Raw genomic sequence first — 19,744 nt, forward strand, 5'->3', positions numbered from 1 at the left:
TATCCTCGTTCTGCACACAGAAAGTGTCAAACATTCTCACTAGCCCTGTGCGTCATCTGACCAAATATCTTCTGAAGAGACAAAAACACGTTATGTGATTAACAGATTAATATTTAGGCTTTAATTCATATACAGTACATAATAAACATTGATAAATGCACATCAAAAATGGTAAACGCAAGCTCAACAATAATTGCTTGACACACAAGAACAAACCTCATTGGCAAAAAAATAAAAGCCTCCGTTTAACATATTTTATGTGCTTTATGTTTGTGCTTGGACCAATATCAATTTATGAACAAAAGCCTAAATGAAATCTGTTCATCAAATAAAGCCACGGTTTCTTTAGAGATTCATATGGATTACTTTTACAATGTCATATGAACTGTTTTGAAGCTTGAAAATTTTGGAATTTTAAAAATATCTGCAACACTTTAGTTTAGGAACCAATTCTCACTATTAACTAGTTGCTTATTAGTATGCATATTGCTAGCATATTGGCTGTTTATTAGTACTTATAAAACACAAATGAATGCCTTATTCTTCATGACCATATTTTATATCCCTTAATCCACACCATACCTAAAATTAATTACTACCTTACTAACTATTAATAAGCAGCAGATTAGGAGTTTATTGTGGCAAAAGTCGTAGTTAATAGTTCCTTCCCCAAACTGAAGTGTGACCAAAATATCTTCATTTGTGAAGGTCTTATGAGTTTGGAACAACATAGGGGTGAGTAAATGATGACATTTTTGTGTGAACTATCTATGTAATAATACAGGTTGTAAAATAGAACCTACTGACGAATAAGAGTTCATCATAAGTGGCCAGTCCATACAACTTGGCCAATACTCACATATAGACTCATTTATATAGATGGTGCTCAGGGTCTTACACACTAAAACCATCAGGGTAAGGCACGGGACGTAAATGCATGCAATAAATATTAACTAAATAAAATGCAACATAAACACTCTGCTGTACAAAGCTGATGACCAAAATAAGAAAAAAGTAATGTAAATATAATCATATGTAATGCATTACACAGGAACTTTTGGGAATTGAATAGCATATAGATTTAAACTGTAAATTATATAGTAACATATATACAGTGCCTTGCGAAAGTATTCATACTCCTTTTTTTCACGTTTTGTTATATTGCTGCCTTATGTCAAACTGCTTTAAATTACTTTTTTCCACAACAATGTACACTCCATACACCATAATGGCAAAAAATAGATGTGACAACTTTGCAAAAAAAAAAAAAGGAAAAACTGAAATAAGTGCTTTGCATAAATATTCATACCCTTAACTCGGTACTTAGTTGAAGCACCTTTGGAGCCTCAGGTCTTTTTGGGTATGATCAATATTCTGATCAATCCCAGGCTGTGGCTGGGCCACTCAAGGACATTCACAGAGTCGTCTATAAGCCACTTTTGCTGTGTGCTTAGGGTCATTGTCCTGTTGGAAGGTGAACCTTCTGCCCAGTCTGAGGTTCTGAATGCTCTGGACTTGGCTATCTCTATATTTTGCTGTGTTGAGCTTTCCTTTTACTCTGATGCGTCCCTCAGTCCCTGCTGCTGAAAAACAGCCCACAGCATGAGGCTGCTACCAGCACACTTTACTTTTGGGATGCTACTCTGCAGGTGATGAGCAGTGTCTGGTTTCCTCCATACTTGATGCTTGGAACTGAGGTTTATCAGACCAGATAATACCGTTTCTCGCAGTCTGAGGGTCCTTTAGGTGTCTTTTTGCACATTCTAAGTGGGTTTTCAAGTGTCTTTACTGAGGAAAGGGTTGAGTCTGTCAACAGTGCCATAAGGTCCAAACTGGTGGAGTGTTGCAGTGATGTTTGTCCTTCTGTAAGTTTTTCCCATCTCCATATATGATCATGGAGCTCAATCAGCTTCTTGGACACCACTCTAACCAAGGCCCTTCTCCATCAGTTGCTCAGTTTGGCCAGGAGGCCAGCTCTAGGAAGAGTCCTGGTTGTTCCAAACTTCTTCCATTAAGGAGAATGGAGGCTACATGCTTCTGTGAATCTGTGTCTTGACACAATCCTGTCTCTGAGCTCTACAGGCAGTTCTTTTGACCTCAGGGCATGGTTTTTGCTCTGATATGCATTTTATTGAGAGGTGTGTGCCTTTCCAAATCATACCCATTCAACTGAATTTGCACAAGTTAACTCCACTGAAAGTATGAATGCTCCTGAGCTGAATGTGAATGTAGAAAAAAGTAATCTAAAGCAGCTTAACATAAGGCAGCAACATAACGCAATCTGAAAAAAAGAATACTTTTGCAAGGCACTGTATATATAGGACTACAAACTAAACAGCTGTAAACATCAAGATTTCTGTAAATGAGTAACCATGGTAACATTACAGAGGGTATTTACATTTACATTTAGACATTTAGCAGTTATCCAAAGCGACTTACAAATGAGGACAATGGAAGCAAATCTTTATATCTCAATTCAATTTTTTTTATCTCAAATATTTATGATCATAGGTGAGTTTGTCACCCCATTTTATCTAGATAGCAGTGTTCAGCAAGTTTTCTGCTTATTCAATAGAATTCCTCATTTAATTTCTTGAACATTTTGGAAAATTATGCACATTATGATTTCTCATTGCCACATATTCATACTAGCACACAGAAAAGTCATTATAAATGGTCAAGTTGATGTGTTGTTAAACAAACAACTGCATCACTTTAGCGTGCTACACTTTAGCACAAAACCCTGTGATTATTTAAATGAGCACAGGAAATGTCACATCACAAAACAGTGTCAAATCGTGAAGACAGATCAAAATTTTGCACAATCACCATAAGAGGACAAGCACTCAGCAGTCATTGCTCTGACAAAGCATCATCATCTGTGAAACTCTACAAAGCTGGTATTAAGATACAGACAAATGTCTCAGGGATTCCCAGTAGACTTCGGTTTGATTATTCTTGAGCTGTCTTGAAGGGTCTGTTCATTTGATAAGTATTTTGGATTACATTCATTTATTGGGTATCTATGAGTTACATAGTTCAGATTACAGAAAAGATGCGAGGATAAATCTGAAGTAACATCACAGCTGTTTAACGTTTAATGGACACTGTGAAAAAAGTGTGCTTAATTATACTGAATGTGCACTTGTAGTGTACTTCAAATCTTTGTCACAAAGCAAGGCCAGACACAACAGGTAAGTGCAAATCAGGATGGTTTATTGACTGGGTAAGGGGATGACTGGAATAGGTGTGTTAAAGGCAGGTGAGTGTCAACACAGTGAATGGTTCCAGGGTGCTTATCTGAGTTCTGATGGTGAGGATCGGATGCCGGTTACGTTGGAGATCGTGGAACAGTTTCCAATGAGTCATTGGAGGATCGCGGGAGAACAGCAGGTAATTCGTTCTAGGAGAATTTGGCAGAGAGAGTCCAGAGAAGTTCGTAGGAGTGAACGGTAGACCGGACAGTGAGTGACTGCGCTGTGTGTGTATTTGTAGTGTGGCTTGATTGGTGACAGCAGGTGCGGGTGATCAGAACTCAGGTGACTGTGATCGGGTAATTATCCTGGATGGTGACTGAAGTGACTGTGATGAATCCCTGACAATCTTAGAGAATATTATTTAAAACTGTACTTGTGGATAACATAATATTAATGAAATAAAAGGCCACTTAAGAGTACTTAAATACAGTATCCTTGTTTCTTAGCACACTTTTATAAAGTGCACTTTGTTAAAATGTCAGTTTTATGTGTTTATGTATTGACTAACATACTAAAGCACATGTAAAGTGTTCGATTATAATTTTAACTGTAGAGTGTTATCTGATTTTATATTTAAAGTTAATACATTTTACTGAATTGCAACATCATTACAAATATATTTATAAATACACAAAATACAAGTTTAAATGTTACAAGTTTACCATAAATGCTTGTCAGTACATCTGGCAGTACACTTTAACCATACTTCAAAGATAATAAAAGTAATAATATAAAGATGAAAGTCTTTAAAGATGAAAGCTGACGTCCTACTTAAGTGGGTTAAAAAGCCGTTCAGCTAATTGCATTTAATACATTTTTATTTAATTGCAAATAAAATACAATTACGTGTCTGAAAACATTACAGGACAAAGGAATATAAAACCACACACGTGTGTGACTGTTCACTTACCCTACAACGACGATGACAAAATCCATCATATTCCAGCCGTTTCTCACATAGGAGTTCTGGTGCATCACAAGTCCATAAGCTATGATCTTGAGGAAGGTTTCAATCGTGAAAATGATCAGGAAGGCATATTCTACTGTTTCCTATGGAAAACAATGACAGAAGAGCAAGATTTTAGTTTAGCTTCTCATGAATCTGCTTTTATTTAAAGAACCAGAGCATATGACTGGCAAATTAACTAGATTGACCAATGAGAAAACTCAACATGCATAAAAGATTCAGCTGTTACAGATTTAATTTAAACTTTTCATATATCTCTCACATATAAACAAGCTCATCACATATGGTAAACACGTGTCACATGATAGAAACAAACCTCATTGGTTCTCATGCATCACACACACATCCATTTCAGTTTCTGTGTGATGATGTGCTCAATGAATGTGTGTCGATCATGTTAATCAAAGCCTAAATTAAATGTGTTCATCATATAAAGCGATCATATGTCTTAACAAGACTTGAACTAAACCGCTCGTTTCACATGGCTTTGTTTATGACATCTTTTGGATCCTTTAAGTTTTGGTTACCTGGACTTTCAGTGGAGGGGCAGAAACCTCTCAGTTTTATTAAAAATATCTTTGCATTTTAAATCAATGGCTGCATCTGAAAGCTTAGGCTGCTGACTTCTTGCCTGGGCAGCGTTTTCACACAAAGGAGCCTCGTGAAACTGATTTCGGACAGGTTTCTGAGGCAGCGTAATGGTTTAATGATCTACAGCAAAATAGAGCGAGCTTTGGTGAAAACTATGCAAATATTTAAAACTATGATGGTAATTCAGACGTCATCTTTAATTTTTAGCTCAGCTGTCACGGAATGGACTGCAAAGGATTGTGGGATATCAAAGGCAGCGAAGGATACATCTATGCTGCCTTCAAAACTCGATCAGAGGAAGTGAAGTTAACACTGGACTCGGACGTGCCTTGATGCCTTCCAGCCTTAGAATGCATCCTCTGAAGGCAGCATTTCTCAGATTCAGCCTTTGAGTCTTATGGGTTTGGAACGACACGAGGGTGAGTAAATGATGACATTTCTGGGTGAACTATCCCTTTAAAGAACTGCTGAGAGTTTAGACAACTTTGATCTATACATTTCTGCAAGTCATGTGCTGAAGGAAACACAACTGACAATCTTTTGAACCACTTGATTTAGTGCACAAAGGTGTATGAATATGTTCACTGATGAAAAAAAAAAACTCTTTGTGCTTCTCAAGACGTTTCTGTAAACGGCAGAAAAATCAATGGAGGAGAATACAGAGCATCCAGAATTTCAAATGTTACTGAAGGAAGAATGAGTTTGTCATGAGTTTACTGTACCACAGCTGAGTTGCTGAACCAGTGAACATGACTCATGCTCATGAGCCCAAAGATGAACAAAAGAAACTAGATTCCAAAGTAGTGTATCTTTGTAGGCTTTGGAATAGAAACTTAAGTATATGGACTTCATGACCCAAAACATGTAAAAGTCTCTGGATTTGATTTTGATGAGATATGGTCAGATTTGAAACAATTATGATTAAAGCAGCATCAGATGGATATAAAACTAGCTTTCAAATAGAGAACTGAAACAAAAAACTGGTCATCAACAACCTGAGGGTTTTGTTGGTAAAGACAAAGAAATATATATACAGTATATATACTTCTCTCGTCATGACTTCAGAAATGATAATTAACAGAAATAATAAATTCCAGGTCCATGTACTTTAAACCATGATGTGTACTTTTAATCATAATGAGATTTTTTTTTAAAGGATAAATACTGCTGAATACGAAATTAAAGCAGTACACACAAAATGCTGCAAGAAAAATTTAATATTGACTTATTTTCATATTTTTGTTTATGGCTTTCTTCGCCTTTAATAAACATTTCAAAAATGTACAAATTGAATTAAATATGATGAGGGTTTTTTTGTAGCCAAATTAGAAATAATTGATCTTCCACACTTTCGAATGAAAACTAGAGCCATGTCTCTAGAGCCATACAGAGAGGTTATAAATGACATTGCAGAGCACAAAAACTGTCAAATGCTACAATAAAGAGTGCACTGTAGAAATATAACAGTTATAATAAATGTTCCTGGTCTCATATAGATGCTTGTGGTAATCAGTGTAATGATGTGAACACTGTCTTTGAACGCATCTCAACCTACAGGTGACCGGATGACAATAGCTAAGCCACAGCTCTAAGAATAGCTACAATAGACTTGGATGACTAGATTAATCCCTTTTGAACAATAACATCTCTTTGCTGAACATGGCAGGCTGGCAAAACAAATGGGTTCAATCATAGATTCGATCATATGATCAGATGAATATACCTCAATATAAGCCACTATTCCAAACATGGATTTTGGCAGTACATTAATCCATTTTACATCATGCACCCTCCTTTGTCTTAAAGCACTTAAGCTCATCAAATACTTCAGATACTTTCACGTGTGGTGGACTTACATAAGGACAGAGTCTGAGGGCAAAGACAAGCTGCCTGATAGCCATAGTGACGCAGTATCCAGTTTTGTTGATGGTAGCATTAGACTAACAAGGCTAGTGGTTGTCTGCGTGCTCTAAAAGCAAAACCATTTACTTGGTTTCCTAGGCAACATGTTGCCCTGTGGATGGTGTAAAGTGAACAAGGTAGATGTGCTCCTTTATTCAACAGAAGTGATGATGCAGTAGTTTATGAATGGTCATTTGCTGCGTGCAGTTGATCATGCTGAGTGAGCCGTGTCAAAACACACCTGGACCACAGTAAACTGATCCCAGTGCTTGGATTGGGAATTCTTAAGCTTGGTTAGCCTGCTTGCTTGGCAAAATTTGATTTGGTCAGACAGTGCCGTCATTCACAATAGCAATCATAGTTTCTATTAGTTAGTTCTGGTTTAGTCTCAGCCTCAGACGTCAGGCCCACGGACTGTTGGCTGAACGTCTGATGCATAACGGCACACAAAATTGGAAACACTTCAGTAGTTTCGATGTCGTCGGATTGGTTGAAATATACAAGATTTCCAGGAGACGTGTGTGTCGTGTTCTTTAACGTTCCACCTGGAAACAAAGATGCCATGATACCAAACCCACTCATGGAAGAATAAAGACGCCATGTTGACAATGAGCACTTATCAGGAACAACTAAGCGCTGGATTTTCAAAAGTATGTGAAATATTTAAAGTTCGCAGCATAGACTCTTTAAAATAAGTTCAAGACATTTCCACACCCCTAAACATGACGTGGAACAAAACTAAACATGATTGGTTGCTTTACCTGTCAATCATATGCATGGCCTCATGGGTGGTCTTTGGCCATTCAAAGCAGCCAAGGTTCTGCTGTCAGTCTGAAGGCCTGGCTATGCGAGACTTGTTCGGGTCGGCAAACTGTTCTTTGCTTTATAGTGTGCTATAACAGCCAAACAGCACTAGGAATTTTCACTGTTTTTATCAATCCGCTTGTCTATATTTGTGCCAGATGGATCGTCAGTCTGTGAATTAGTGTTGTGAATTGTCTTTTTGCAGTCATTGTCAAGTCAAGTCACCTTTATTTATACAGCGCTTTATACAATACAGATAGTGTCAAAGCAGCTTTACAGTGTTAAACAGGAAAAACGTGTGCTGATAATGCAGGAGGACAATAGAAAACAGTCAGTTTATCAGTTAAAGTCAGTTCATTGTTGATTCAGTGATGTCATTGTCCAGCTCAGTTCAGCTCTCTTCCAATAGTGTCTGTGCAGTCAAGTCAACAATGAGTACGTTTACATGGACAACAATAATCTGATTTTAACACGATTAAGACAATACTCTGATTAAGAATCTACCATGTAAACGGATATTTTTGATTACCTTAATCCGGCTAAAGTCATAATCGAAGTAAACAGAAATCGAATTAAGACATGTGGAGTATTCCTATTTTAGTCGCATTACTGAAGTGCAGTATAGACATGTAAACACCTTAATCACATTATTACAATCGTGTTGGACTTTCTGCCGCATTTTGCGACAGGATACACACACACTGCAGTGCTCAACCGTTTGACGGCAAATAAAAGAGCTTCCACACTTCCATCGTCTGTATGCACGTACAAATAATTAACTGCACTTGAAGCTTTCATAAAATTCAAAATGAAACACCCAAAACTGTACATGGCATCATAACGAAGACGAACTATATGCTTATACGTGAAATTCCGGAGGGCACGTCGGATGGCGTCACGTGGGGACGTAATGACATGTGCCATAATCGAACTATGTACTATAACATGTAAAACGGGAACATGAAAGTAATATTCTAAAAGCAACTAATGTGGTCACTTATGTGGCAGTGCTACAATGTAAACACCATAATCATAATATTGGCTTATTTAGAATAAGGTAAATAATTAGATTACTGATGTCCATGTAAACGTAGTCAATGCTGCCAGAAATTGTGTCCCCAACTAAGCAAGCCAAAGGCAACAGTGGCAAAGAACCAAAACTCCATCGGTGACAGAAATGGAAAAAAAAAAAAACCTTGGGAGAAACCAGGCTCAGTCGGGGGGACCAGTTCTCCTCTGGCCAGACGAAACCAGCATGGCTTCCAGGCTGCAGCACAGGTCAGATTGAGCAGAGGACTCGTCTAGTTCTTGTGCTCTTGTGCCGATGAGGTCTTCGCAGGGGATCTGTCTCTAGGGTTCGTCTAGATGACATGGTCTCCACTGACATTCAGGGCTGTAGAGGTCATCTCTAGGTGCTGATCCATCATCTGAATTGTTCATTCAACCGTTTTGTTCAAAAACTCTGATCAGGAAAAGTAATTAGAATACAGTAACACATTACTGTGTAACACAGGGGTCTCCAAACTTGGTCCTGGAGGGCCGGTGTCCTGCAGAGTTCAACTCTAACCCTAATTAAACACACCTGAACCAGCTAATCAAGCTCTTACTAGGCATAGAAACTTCCAGGCAGGTGTGTTGAAGCAAGTTGGAGCTAAACTCTGCAGGACACCGGCCCTCCAGGACCGAGTTTGGACAACCCTGGTGTAACACGTTATACCTAACTCTGCCCAAGACGATATGCATCATTCTGCAGACGAAAATCAGTTACAATGGCTTGGAATGACACGAGGGTGATTAAATGACTACAGTTTCATTTTTGGGCAAACTGTAAGAATATATTTAATTGAACAGCTGGTCGACTGAAATAAGGACCGTACTGTGAGAAAGAGAGAGACATCGGATGGCGTGAGAGATGAGAGAGGGAGTGAAGATATAATCATCCTATGATCCTCTTTCATCACCCCTCCACCCTCCTGTTTACAGATGGGTTTGTGTCAACTAGCGTGAGCACACAGAGGAAAACAACTGCAAGCGTATTTGTGTTTATTTTATGTACTGTACACAGTTGTGTATTTGAAAGCCTCTATTCGGCCTCATCATAAATGAACAGACACGCGAACCGTTCTTACTACAGTTCACCAATGCTCACCATTACACTCTTGTTCAAAGGGCTTTCCCAAAGGCATGTGTGGAATTGAGAATATAGGTTTGTAGGCTGGAAATGATCGATGAACATGCATGAATGAGTGCATTGAAAATCCAGAGAGAAAGAAAGGTTAAACACTGGTGTCACTGACTCGGGTGAGGCTAATCTTACTGGACAAGCTCAGTGCTGCTCAAAGCCCTGGAGCTCAGCAGACATGCTACCAACCACCAGGGCCGCATTAATGCACGGGCTTACCTGGGCTTAAGCCCAGGGCACAGGGCTCAGGGCACAGGGCCCCGGGCTGAGGGGAGGCCCCCGGTGATGCCGGAAATATTGTACCGCATTTGTAACCGTTACCTTAAAATTACACTTTATTGCTTTTGGTTTGAATGCGCGTGCGGGCGTTACATGTCCTGCGCGAGAAGTGTCAGTAAAACGCTCCCAAATATGAAAGAGAAAAGGGTAAAATGAGCAAAAATAAAGGGAAAAGTCATGCAGTCAAATTTGTCAATATGCAGTCAAATAAGCTCACGGCATATTTTAACGCAAGGCTAAGAGAAGATGCAGATCACAGCAAAGGTAGGTCATGCTAGCAGTAGCTAGATACAGTAGGCTATAATTAGTCAATTATAAACTCCTTTTTCATCTTAACATAGTTGAGCTCGCAGTATTAGCCATCACACACTAGAGCTGTGGAGTATGATCATTTTTATGATGCATCGCGATGCTGATGTGGACGATTCTGCATAAATGTAATTAAATAGGCCTATCATCATACATATTAACGTAGGCTACTGTTTTATTATAATAAATTACTCTTGTTATAGACTATTTTAATTATGTATCTGAATATCTGTCTTGGTGAGTTTCGCGTAAACAGACGGTTAAACAGTTGTGGAAAAATCAAATGTGTAATAGGATTCGTGATTTAGATCTTTATATAATAGCTACAACTCAAACAACGAAAGAAAAGAGGGAATTACTCCTCTTGACTGAATGAATGTGTAGCTTTATTCTTTGTAATTAATAAACTAAAGACTATGCAATGATTATACTTACATTTGATTATTCAGTTTCTGTATGTCTATGTAAAATAGATGTAAAAGTAAAGCACTGTTAATTTTTTTTATAGGCCTATATTGTATGTATCTCAACAGTTTATTTGCATCTTTGTTTTTATTTTTAATAGGCTAACAAAGGTAAAATAACAAAAAGAGCTTTATTGTGATTATTACTATGGTAATTATTAGTAATTAAATAATTGGAGGAGAAGATGCATTGTGATGCATCATAATCAATCGAATCAAATCATGAAGCAACTGAAGATTCACACTTGCAATTTGGCCAAAAGGGCTCAACAGTGGTTCAAATTTAGATTTGCCCTGCCACAAAAAAAAAAAAAAAAAAAAGCTTTATCATTGTTTTTTCAAAACCAAATTTATAGATAGGCCTACCTGTTAAATTTTACAATTCTCGATTCCAATTGAAGACAAGTCAGTAAATAAGAACAAATGAACCAATTATAAACAATAGCACAAATAGCCTAAATAAATGAATAAATAGAACAAAGATAAGAAATTACATTTGTACCTATTCAGGTACAGAAATTGAATAATCAAATGTAAAATAACATTGCATACTTTTTACTTTTGTATGTATTTTCCCGGAAAGAAACGCAATTCAGGCTTGCGCGCTGTTTGAGACGCAGCTCTATATGTGCGCTCAGAACACACTGAATGGAGCTCTCTCCCGCGTCTGCATGAATGCTTTAAACCCTCTTGAATGTTTCAATTTCGTGACAAATCCGTCATCTGTCCCAAGCGTCTTTCACGCTGGCCTCGGGCTTATTGTCGAGCTTACTGTCGAGCTGGTGGCCTTAATTTGAATTAAAAATACTGAAATACAACTTTGATAAACACTTAATATTAATATTAAGTTAGTTAATATGTATTAGCCTAGTTATTGTATTAGCTGTCAAGAATCAAGAGTCTTGATCAAGAATCAAGAACTATCGTGATTAACAATATTTCACATCTTCTATTTCTTCTGGTTAATGTTAATAAATTATTTCACTATCATTAAGGTAAATCAGTGACTTAAAAAAAATTTGCAAAATAAAAGGCTGACAATTTGAGCTTTGATTATAAAGACTGAGTGAATGTAGGCTGTAGTTCTCGTTGATGAAGGGCCCCTCAAGAGGTAAAGCCCAGGGGCCCCTTACAGTCATAATGTGGCCCTGCCAACCACACTCGCTTTGCATTTAGAAGAAGAACGACTACACAGTATGTGTCATGATAACTAAACTGTATGAAGTCCAGAAACTGTTACAATGAACTATTACCTGTACTTGATTTATGAGATCAGTTCACTAAAAATCATGCATGTGATCAGCTAAAGACAATTAGAGGACTGGATACATACGTTTTTTTTATCTTTCATCTTAAAAAATGGTTAATTAATACTCAGCACAGTCAACATTAGTATTTTATTTGACCTGACTCTATGCTTTCATTGCTCTTGGTTATTTGTTATTCTCCAGTCTATTTTTACCTCTTATGTAGCACAATATGAGTTTAGATATTTTTTCTACAATACAATTCAACAAGTTTTTTTAGTATGATTTATGAGTGGGATTATGCGCTTGTATATATTTTTTAGTTGTTGTTAATGTGTTGTTGTAGCTGTTGTTGTTATAATACATCTATTATAAGATGCTGTGTTTGCTTTTTTAGGGTGACTTTTTAACATTCTGTTAAGGGTCTACAGATGAAAAATAGCCTTCTGGCTGATTCTGGCACATTTACAGTCATGTTCATTAATGTGCATTGCCCCTGTAAACAAATAAACCTAAACTAAACTTGGCGCTCAGAAATGGTTAATTTTGGACCCTAGACGAGATGCTATAGGTGTCCTGCACACACCCACAAAATGGAAACAATCTATGCATGACATAAATGTATTTGAAAAATACCTTTATATCATAAGCAGTTAGTTAGACCAGTGTTTCCCAACCGAGGTGCCGTCTGTCGAGAGCAGGGGTGCCGTGTAAAAAATCCTTTGTTAATTTTTTTAAATTGCTAAAATGTTCAAAAAAGCATCTATTATATAATGTCCATTTCTGATGTCGCCAATAATTACAGATGCACCGACATTTCGGCTGCCGAAAATTAGTTCACCGCTCAGGTTTCACTTTCGCGTGGTGTGACGCTCTGCGTATTATCCCGCTCTATGCATGTGCGCTCCGCTCAGTCGCTCACGGCCCATGTGAGTGCACCACTCATATACCGTTCATGCTCATCGGAACAGCAAAGTCCACTCAAAAAAAACATCTATGTAGTACAGTATTGTTTCTGTCTGCAATAGCCCTACTGTGCTGTAACATGGTGTGGTAAATGGGCAACTCTGGTAACGCTGCCCTCTCATTCATTGATCTGCTAACCGCTATGTTATGCTCACGTGTTCTGATAATAATAGCTTTCTAGGACTATAATAATCCAAAAACATTATTTGGATAATTGGTAAAAAAAAAAAAAAAAACTGTTAGACCTACCTGAAAAACTAAAAAGCAATTTATTTCATTCGAAGGCCTGTCGTTATTTTTTATTTGTGCTATCATTATTAATTTCTTTATTTGTTCTTATTTTATTACTGACTGCTTACTTGTCATTTTTTATTCAATTCAAAGTTTGAAATCAAGCTATCTCGTGCTACTGCACCAACATTACCCCACTGTAAAATTAAAAAAACACTGAGTGAGCAAAAATTTGTGAGATAGCTAGTTATAATGGTAATTAAATAATGTTTACATATGTATAAAAGCCTACATTAAAATCTGTCATATAAATTGGTCTCTTCATTAGAAATTAGCCTACTGATTATCACCACTGATGGACAGTTTTTTAATAATATTAAAAATATCTGTATGACATTATATTCTGCAGTTCTTCCCTGTTGTACCGAATATCTATACCTTTCAAATGATCATATCGAAGAATTATCATATCGAAGTTAGTAATTCAAATATTGTGACAAAATTCATTTTGTAGGGTGCCACAAGTTTGTTAAAATTTCCAAAGGGTGCCGCGACTAAAAAAAGGTTGGGAAACACTGAGTTAGACTAAGGGGGCACTAGGTGCTATAAAACTTCTTTAATTTGTATGAAATATATATCTAGCTGAGTTTTCTGTTCATGAATGGTCACTTTGTGCATTTATAGGTTTTGGTTAAAGATCTAGTGGAATTCAGAGTAAAATATGCGAAAGCACAGAAAATCACAAAGGCCAAACACTAATTTACAGCACTGTATGCCTTGAATGCCCTGTATGCCAAATGAAGTTATGTAAATGATGCTGGCTATGTAGTGAGCAGGTTGGTTTCAGCACCATGGATAGCTCCAGGCACCTACTGTACAGTAAATGGTCCAGAAAATGAACCTCGAGTGACATTATCAGTGCATTTATTTCAAGATTTATTCTACACAGTATATGAAAACAATATGATCCATTACTGCATGGACATTAAATAAAACCAGTGGTCTAGAAGATACAAATGAGATACTAAAGAGACCCATTTTCTTTCCCATGAGGCTATTTCCACTTAAGTGACGTGAAGTGACGTGATGACCCATACTTGGAATTAGTGCTCTGCATTTAACTCATCCAAAGTGCACACACACAGCAGTGAACACACACCCGGAGCAGTGGGCAGCCATTTATGCTGCGGCGCCCGGGGAGCAGTCGGGGGTTCGGTGCCTTGCTCGAGGGCACCTCAGTCGTGGTATTGAAGGTGGGAGAGAGCGCTGTACATTCACTCCCCCCACCTACAATCCCTGCCGGTACGAGACTCGAACCCACAACCTTTGGGTTACAAGTCCGACTCTCTAACCATTAGGCCACGACTTCCCCATTAAGCAACAGAGCAACTAAACAGCAGACAACTCATATACCTAAAGACACAAACATGAACAGCATGGATGAGCACCTTTTGAGTGTTTGCAAATTCGCCTTTGGGCTTGTGTAATTCCACTGTAATTCACTCATCTAATCTCAATTAGCAGAAACGAATCCCATAACTCAGCCAATGAGAAATCAGAAGAGACGTCACAGTACTCACCAAATCATGATTAGTTGAGTTGGAATCGTCTTCAGGAAAGGGGATGCAAACAGCTAAGGCCACACAGTTGGCAAATATTGACAGCAGTATAAAGATATCAAAAGGTCTGGAAATAATGTGTTTAAGGACAAATATGAAAACATCATCCATTTCCCAAATGATCCCAACCAATCAAACTTGATTAGAAAGAAAAACTGCAATCTTTTGTATTTGAAACTTTCAAAGCTGGTTTCTCTCATGTTCGAGAACTGTAACCTATGTCATGGCAGTGATATTATGAGGCATTTTAGTCTTAAAGCTGCTGCAGGACATTTCTGTAACTAGTAATTGTTTCCAAACACTCCCACCACCCACAAATTGGTCAGCCAAACTAATAGTCCTGCCCCAAACTCACATCTGAAACTGACATGTTAGACTGCGGAGATGCATGGCGAGTTCCAACGGCATTTTTGTTTCTTTAAAGGGCATTGCGGTCATTTCAAATCAAAGTGTGTAACCCCTTCAGGACATGCCCTCCCTCAAGGCCTTTAGCGAAGGGTACGTCCAATGGTCACTTCAAGGAAGCCATTTTACTGTTTATGATCACATGACCCAGGGTGACGAGTCATTTTATAGTTAGAAGGCGGGAATTTAAAGTTTATGGGGGAAGAGAATGAGGAAATAATGCCGTCTTTCAATCTGCCAGACTGCATTTGTAACTAAAAAATTAATTCTTAATTATTTTAAGATACTTTACTTAATTGACTTGTCTGGTTAAATAATAAACAAACAAACATTATGAGATAGAATTGCGCTCTCAGTTCCAATTGGACTGTTGTTTTAAACTCTTATGATTTTCCTTCTTCTGTGGAACACAAAAACAATATTCTTTTTCTCCATATAATAAAAGTCAGTGGGTTTCAAAAGCTCCAAACAAGACACAAGGGTGACGTAAACTGCAGTGCTTTATTCCAACTCTCACTGACTCAATGAAGTTTGACCCCAATAACATCAAACCTCACTGGTGTTTTGTGTGTTTGGCAGAAGAAAGAAAACTGCCCAGGCTCATTGGAAATATGAGCCTCTAGCTAAGTTTCTGCAAAACTCAAATTTAATTATACATATGAATCATACTCCAGTTGAAATGAACACTGGAGGCAGTAAATCTCAGACAACGTTTATTCCTTTTCACACAAATTTTGATTTACAGGGCCAAAGTTTCGATTAAGAAAAGCCTAATTTTCACACACTTACTTGCACAATATTATGTTATGACCTCAAAACAAATTTAACATGCTGCAAAATTTTAAAACTGATACTTCTGAACGTTAGCGTCACGTACACAGCTTCATATGGATGGGGTTTTTAACACAGGTTTGCTGGGTAACTCATGTGATACGGTGTTTCACTTGTGAGGTGAAGCGCTCTGGTACGAATCCTGTGAAATTACAGTTCATCTGAATTCTGAACCGCCACAATATGTGCCTATAAACCAAAGTAATAAAAACACCACAATACGTGCCTGTACCAGGGTAATCAAAACATGGCCACGGTCACGTATTGAACGTGCTTTTTAGCACCAATCACTGGACATTTCACTTTGAAACTGCCATGAAACATGCAATAAGGCACATAAAATCGGTGTTGCAGAAACATTGCCACATTTTCAATGAGCCTGGGTTGAAAGGGGTGAATGCACTGTGTTGATAACTCCAGACAGCAAATTTGATTCTGTAAATTAGCATCTTTCCTACAGGTCAGTGTAATCGAAGATCACCATCTCTGCTGATGTAAGGATACTTCCACTCCACTAAGTTAATGCACGCTCTGCGCACAGGGTTATTGAGAGTCAGGCAGAAAAGTGCTCTTGGAGGTCTGCTATTAGTGGTGCTTCCCTGTTTCTTGCTTTTGGCATATTGCCGGCGTTTCCTCTGGGCGAGCGAGCCGGCCGGAGCAGTGCTTGCAGCCGCAGAGACGTTCATGGTTTTGGGGGTGCCCTGAGACTGTCTGGCTGCATTAATCGCGGCCTGCCAGGAGAGCGCGGCGGACTGGGCCGGCGAATGATGGCTGGTGATTGACGGCGTTTCTGACCAGACGGGAGGGGCATCACTAGAGACGGGGGCTCTGCTGCCACCGTCATAGTTTGCCCCTGAAAAACAGACAGGAGAGAGAGAAAAGAAAAGAATGAATCGTCTTTAAGAATACAAGCAATTCAGGAGAATAAATAGATGGACTGTATATTCATATATATTATTGGTATTATTTGTGTATATTATAGTGCAACCCCAATCACAGACACCACTAGTCTGTTTTCACTTGTTGCATGAATGGCTGGAGGAGTTCAGCACTGAGTGCACAATCAAAACACGCTGAAGAAACATCACTTTCAGGTTTTTGGCAAATCGAAAATAGTTATTTTACTCCAAAACTGAGTTTTTCCAAATGAAGAAAATATTCCTGGGTTTATCCATGGCTGCAATGGTTTTGTATGTTGGTTTTAAACACCTAGTTTACTTCTGTCCTGTATTAGAATATTTGTGTGTGTGTGTGTGTGTGTGTGTGTGTGTGTGTGTGTGTGTAATCTGCCCTCCAAACCGAAATTGTAATATACTGATATACTGAATGTTTTCATCATTATTTAATTCTATTCTTGCACACTGAATGGCATATAAGCACAACTAGTAGTATTTTAGGGAGAGGAAGTGAAACATCGTACCGTCAAATATCAACATCAATGTGATTAACATTTCATTATTTTACAATCCAGAGTACTAAAATCTTTTTTTTTATCAAAAATTGTTCACTTTCACTAATACACCATCCACATTAACACGAACAAACAGACCTCTTTAAACAGGCTTCTTTAATGTCAATCTAAAGAAATTACTAGAAAAGCTGTAAACACCGAATTCTTTAACTATAACCCGAGGACTGAAGATGATCCAAACAAGTGTGTCAACAAACATTTACAGCATAAAACAAAATTAAATTTCTGCTTTCTGTTTGCTTGGTTGTCTTCACACTGGACTCATGAGCAAGAATTGAGAGCTGTTCTGTTCACACAGGTGTCCTGTGTAGCTCATCACCTTAACTATATGAACAAGTACCACTAACCACAAACAAAACACAAAGTCATACAATACCGACTGTCTTCGCTGCATGTGAACAGAGCTGTTTTGACAAAGTAAAAATGGTGTTGTTTTACAAGACCATGAGGAATTTTAACCAAAGTATGTTACAGACATTTAATGAAGACCCTAAGGAATCATACCAACTTGTAGAAAATGGACATCCAAAGTCCCCTTTAACAAAGTTCTTTCTTTGACAAATGGTAGGCTTGTAAAGAGTCTTTCTTTACAATAAATTACACTCCAAATACTTTTTGAGGCCACTACTTAATAAGAATTGATTGTGTAAAGCAGCTTGTAATACTCTTCGATCAAACAATGTGTCAGATGGACACTGTGCAATGGGGTAATACTTCACAACAAGGTTTGAATCTTTAACATTAGTTGTTAGTGCATTTGGTAGGCTATCTGATGATTTTTCAAATATTTATACACACACACACACATACACACACACAGACAAACACACACACACACACACACACACACACACACACACAGACAAACACACACACACACACAGACAAACACATACAAACATATATATATATATATGACATCTACTCGAATCTTTCACCATGATACTCGGATATAAAGACTAGTATGATGTGCACTGAAGCATTCTACACAACTTTAACACGGACATGCACACTTCACTTTTAAATACAGTGTCACCAGTTCCTTTCAGTTACGCCCTTTTAATATTAAACGAAAAGAAACTCGTCCATAAGTCACATCTAGGTTTGTGTTTACCTTCAGTCGGTTCCTCTGGCTCGTCCATCCCCTCCTCCACATTGAAAATCTGTTTTTATTATTTGTTCTATTCCAGTTCGTGTGGCTGTATTAAACCATTTTATCTATCATGTTTTGACTAGTGTGTATGATGATGCTGGTGCTGATGCTGATGCCTTGAGCTCCACGAGCACATCTTCGCGACATCCGGGTGTCGAGGACGCGTCTCACTCCGCGATGAAGATTAAATCCACTGAGCGCCATTAGAAGGGATCACATCTAATGATGCCTCACTGCCATCCTCAAAGATCCCAGACAGTCTAGCAAGAATGTTATTCTAATCGACACAGCGGACCAAATTAGAGAAACCCGAGCACAGTTTTTATTTTATCCCCACCCCCGCGCACTCGCTGCAGTTGTGCGTCTGTTTTAAATTAAGGCCGTGTTCGGGGAATATTCAATTACCTTTGCAGGACATCTAACAGGCTTTTCAACAGGTCACCTAGCCTATCCCAGGCTTTTGACACTGAGTAATGTTGCTGATCTATATTTAGTTCAGACCTTTGGCTTCATAAAGTCAAGGTGATGTCTATTTTAATTTTCAGATGAAAGTAAACTAAATTTAAATTTACCTCGTATTCCCAGTATGAACGCCATTCATCTCTCTCACTAAAGCAGCTCATTCGCTGAGTGCATGCTGTTTTCTGCTCGTTATTGCTATAGGTTGAAAGCACAGGGGAAGGTAAGGGAGTATGGGGTTGGATCACCTGTCTATAGCAGATAATCCCCATAATAATCCTCTGACTCAAACCTCCTGTGCTACTGAACTATTCTAGAGCGGACGCGTATAAAGCTCACTCTTATAGTTCATTAAAAGTTATCTATCTGATTGTGATTTATTCACACACACACACACACACACACACACTCTCTCTCACACACACACACACACACACACAATAAATCGGCTGCAGTACACGTCTTTATCCTTTAGAGGGAGCTCAGGAGAATAAAGGAAACACAGTTTCGTCATGATCTGATATTGAAGTAAGGACATCTGAGAAATTTGCATAGCACAATGCCCCTCCCTCCTGGGGGCTATATTGAGCAAAATAAAGTGAGGACC

General features: G+C 38.2%; 1 protein-coding gene across 1 annotated transcript in view; it reads right to left on the bottom strand.

Moving 5' to 3' along the window:
- The window catches only part of cacna1db (calcium channel, voltage-dependent, L type, alpha 1D subunit, b), a 103,491-nt gene extending 84,258 nt beyond the window's left edge, over nucleotides 1-19,233 (bottom strand). The window contains 4 exon segments of the mRNA XM_016480709.1: nucleotides 4,168-4,307; nucleotides 14,780-14,885; nucleotides 16,559-16,907; nucleotides 18,640-19,233. Coding sequence (XP_016336195.1) covers nucleotides 4,168-4,307; nucleotides 14,780-14,885; nucleotides 16,559-16,907; nucleotides 18,640-18,667 — 623 coding nt within the window. The 5' untranslated portion in view covers nucleotides 18,668-19,233.
- Between the last annotated feature and the right edge of the window lie 511 nt (nucleotides 19,234-19,744).

The sequence above is a fragment of the Sinocyclocheilus anshuiensis genome, unplaced genomic scaffold (genome assembly GCF_001515605.1).
Source record: "Sinocyclocheilus anshuiensis isolate Anshui unplaced genomic scaffold, SAMN03320099.WGS_v1.1 scaffold397, whole genome shotgun sequence".
Taxonomy (NCBI): Eukaryota; Metazoa; Chordata; class Actinopteri; order Cypriniformes; family Cyprinidae; genus Sinocyclocheilus; species Sinocyclocheilus anshuiensis.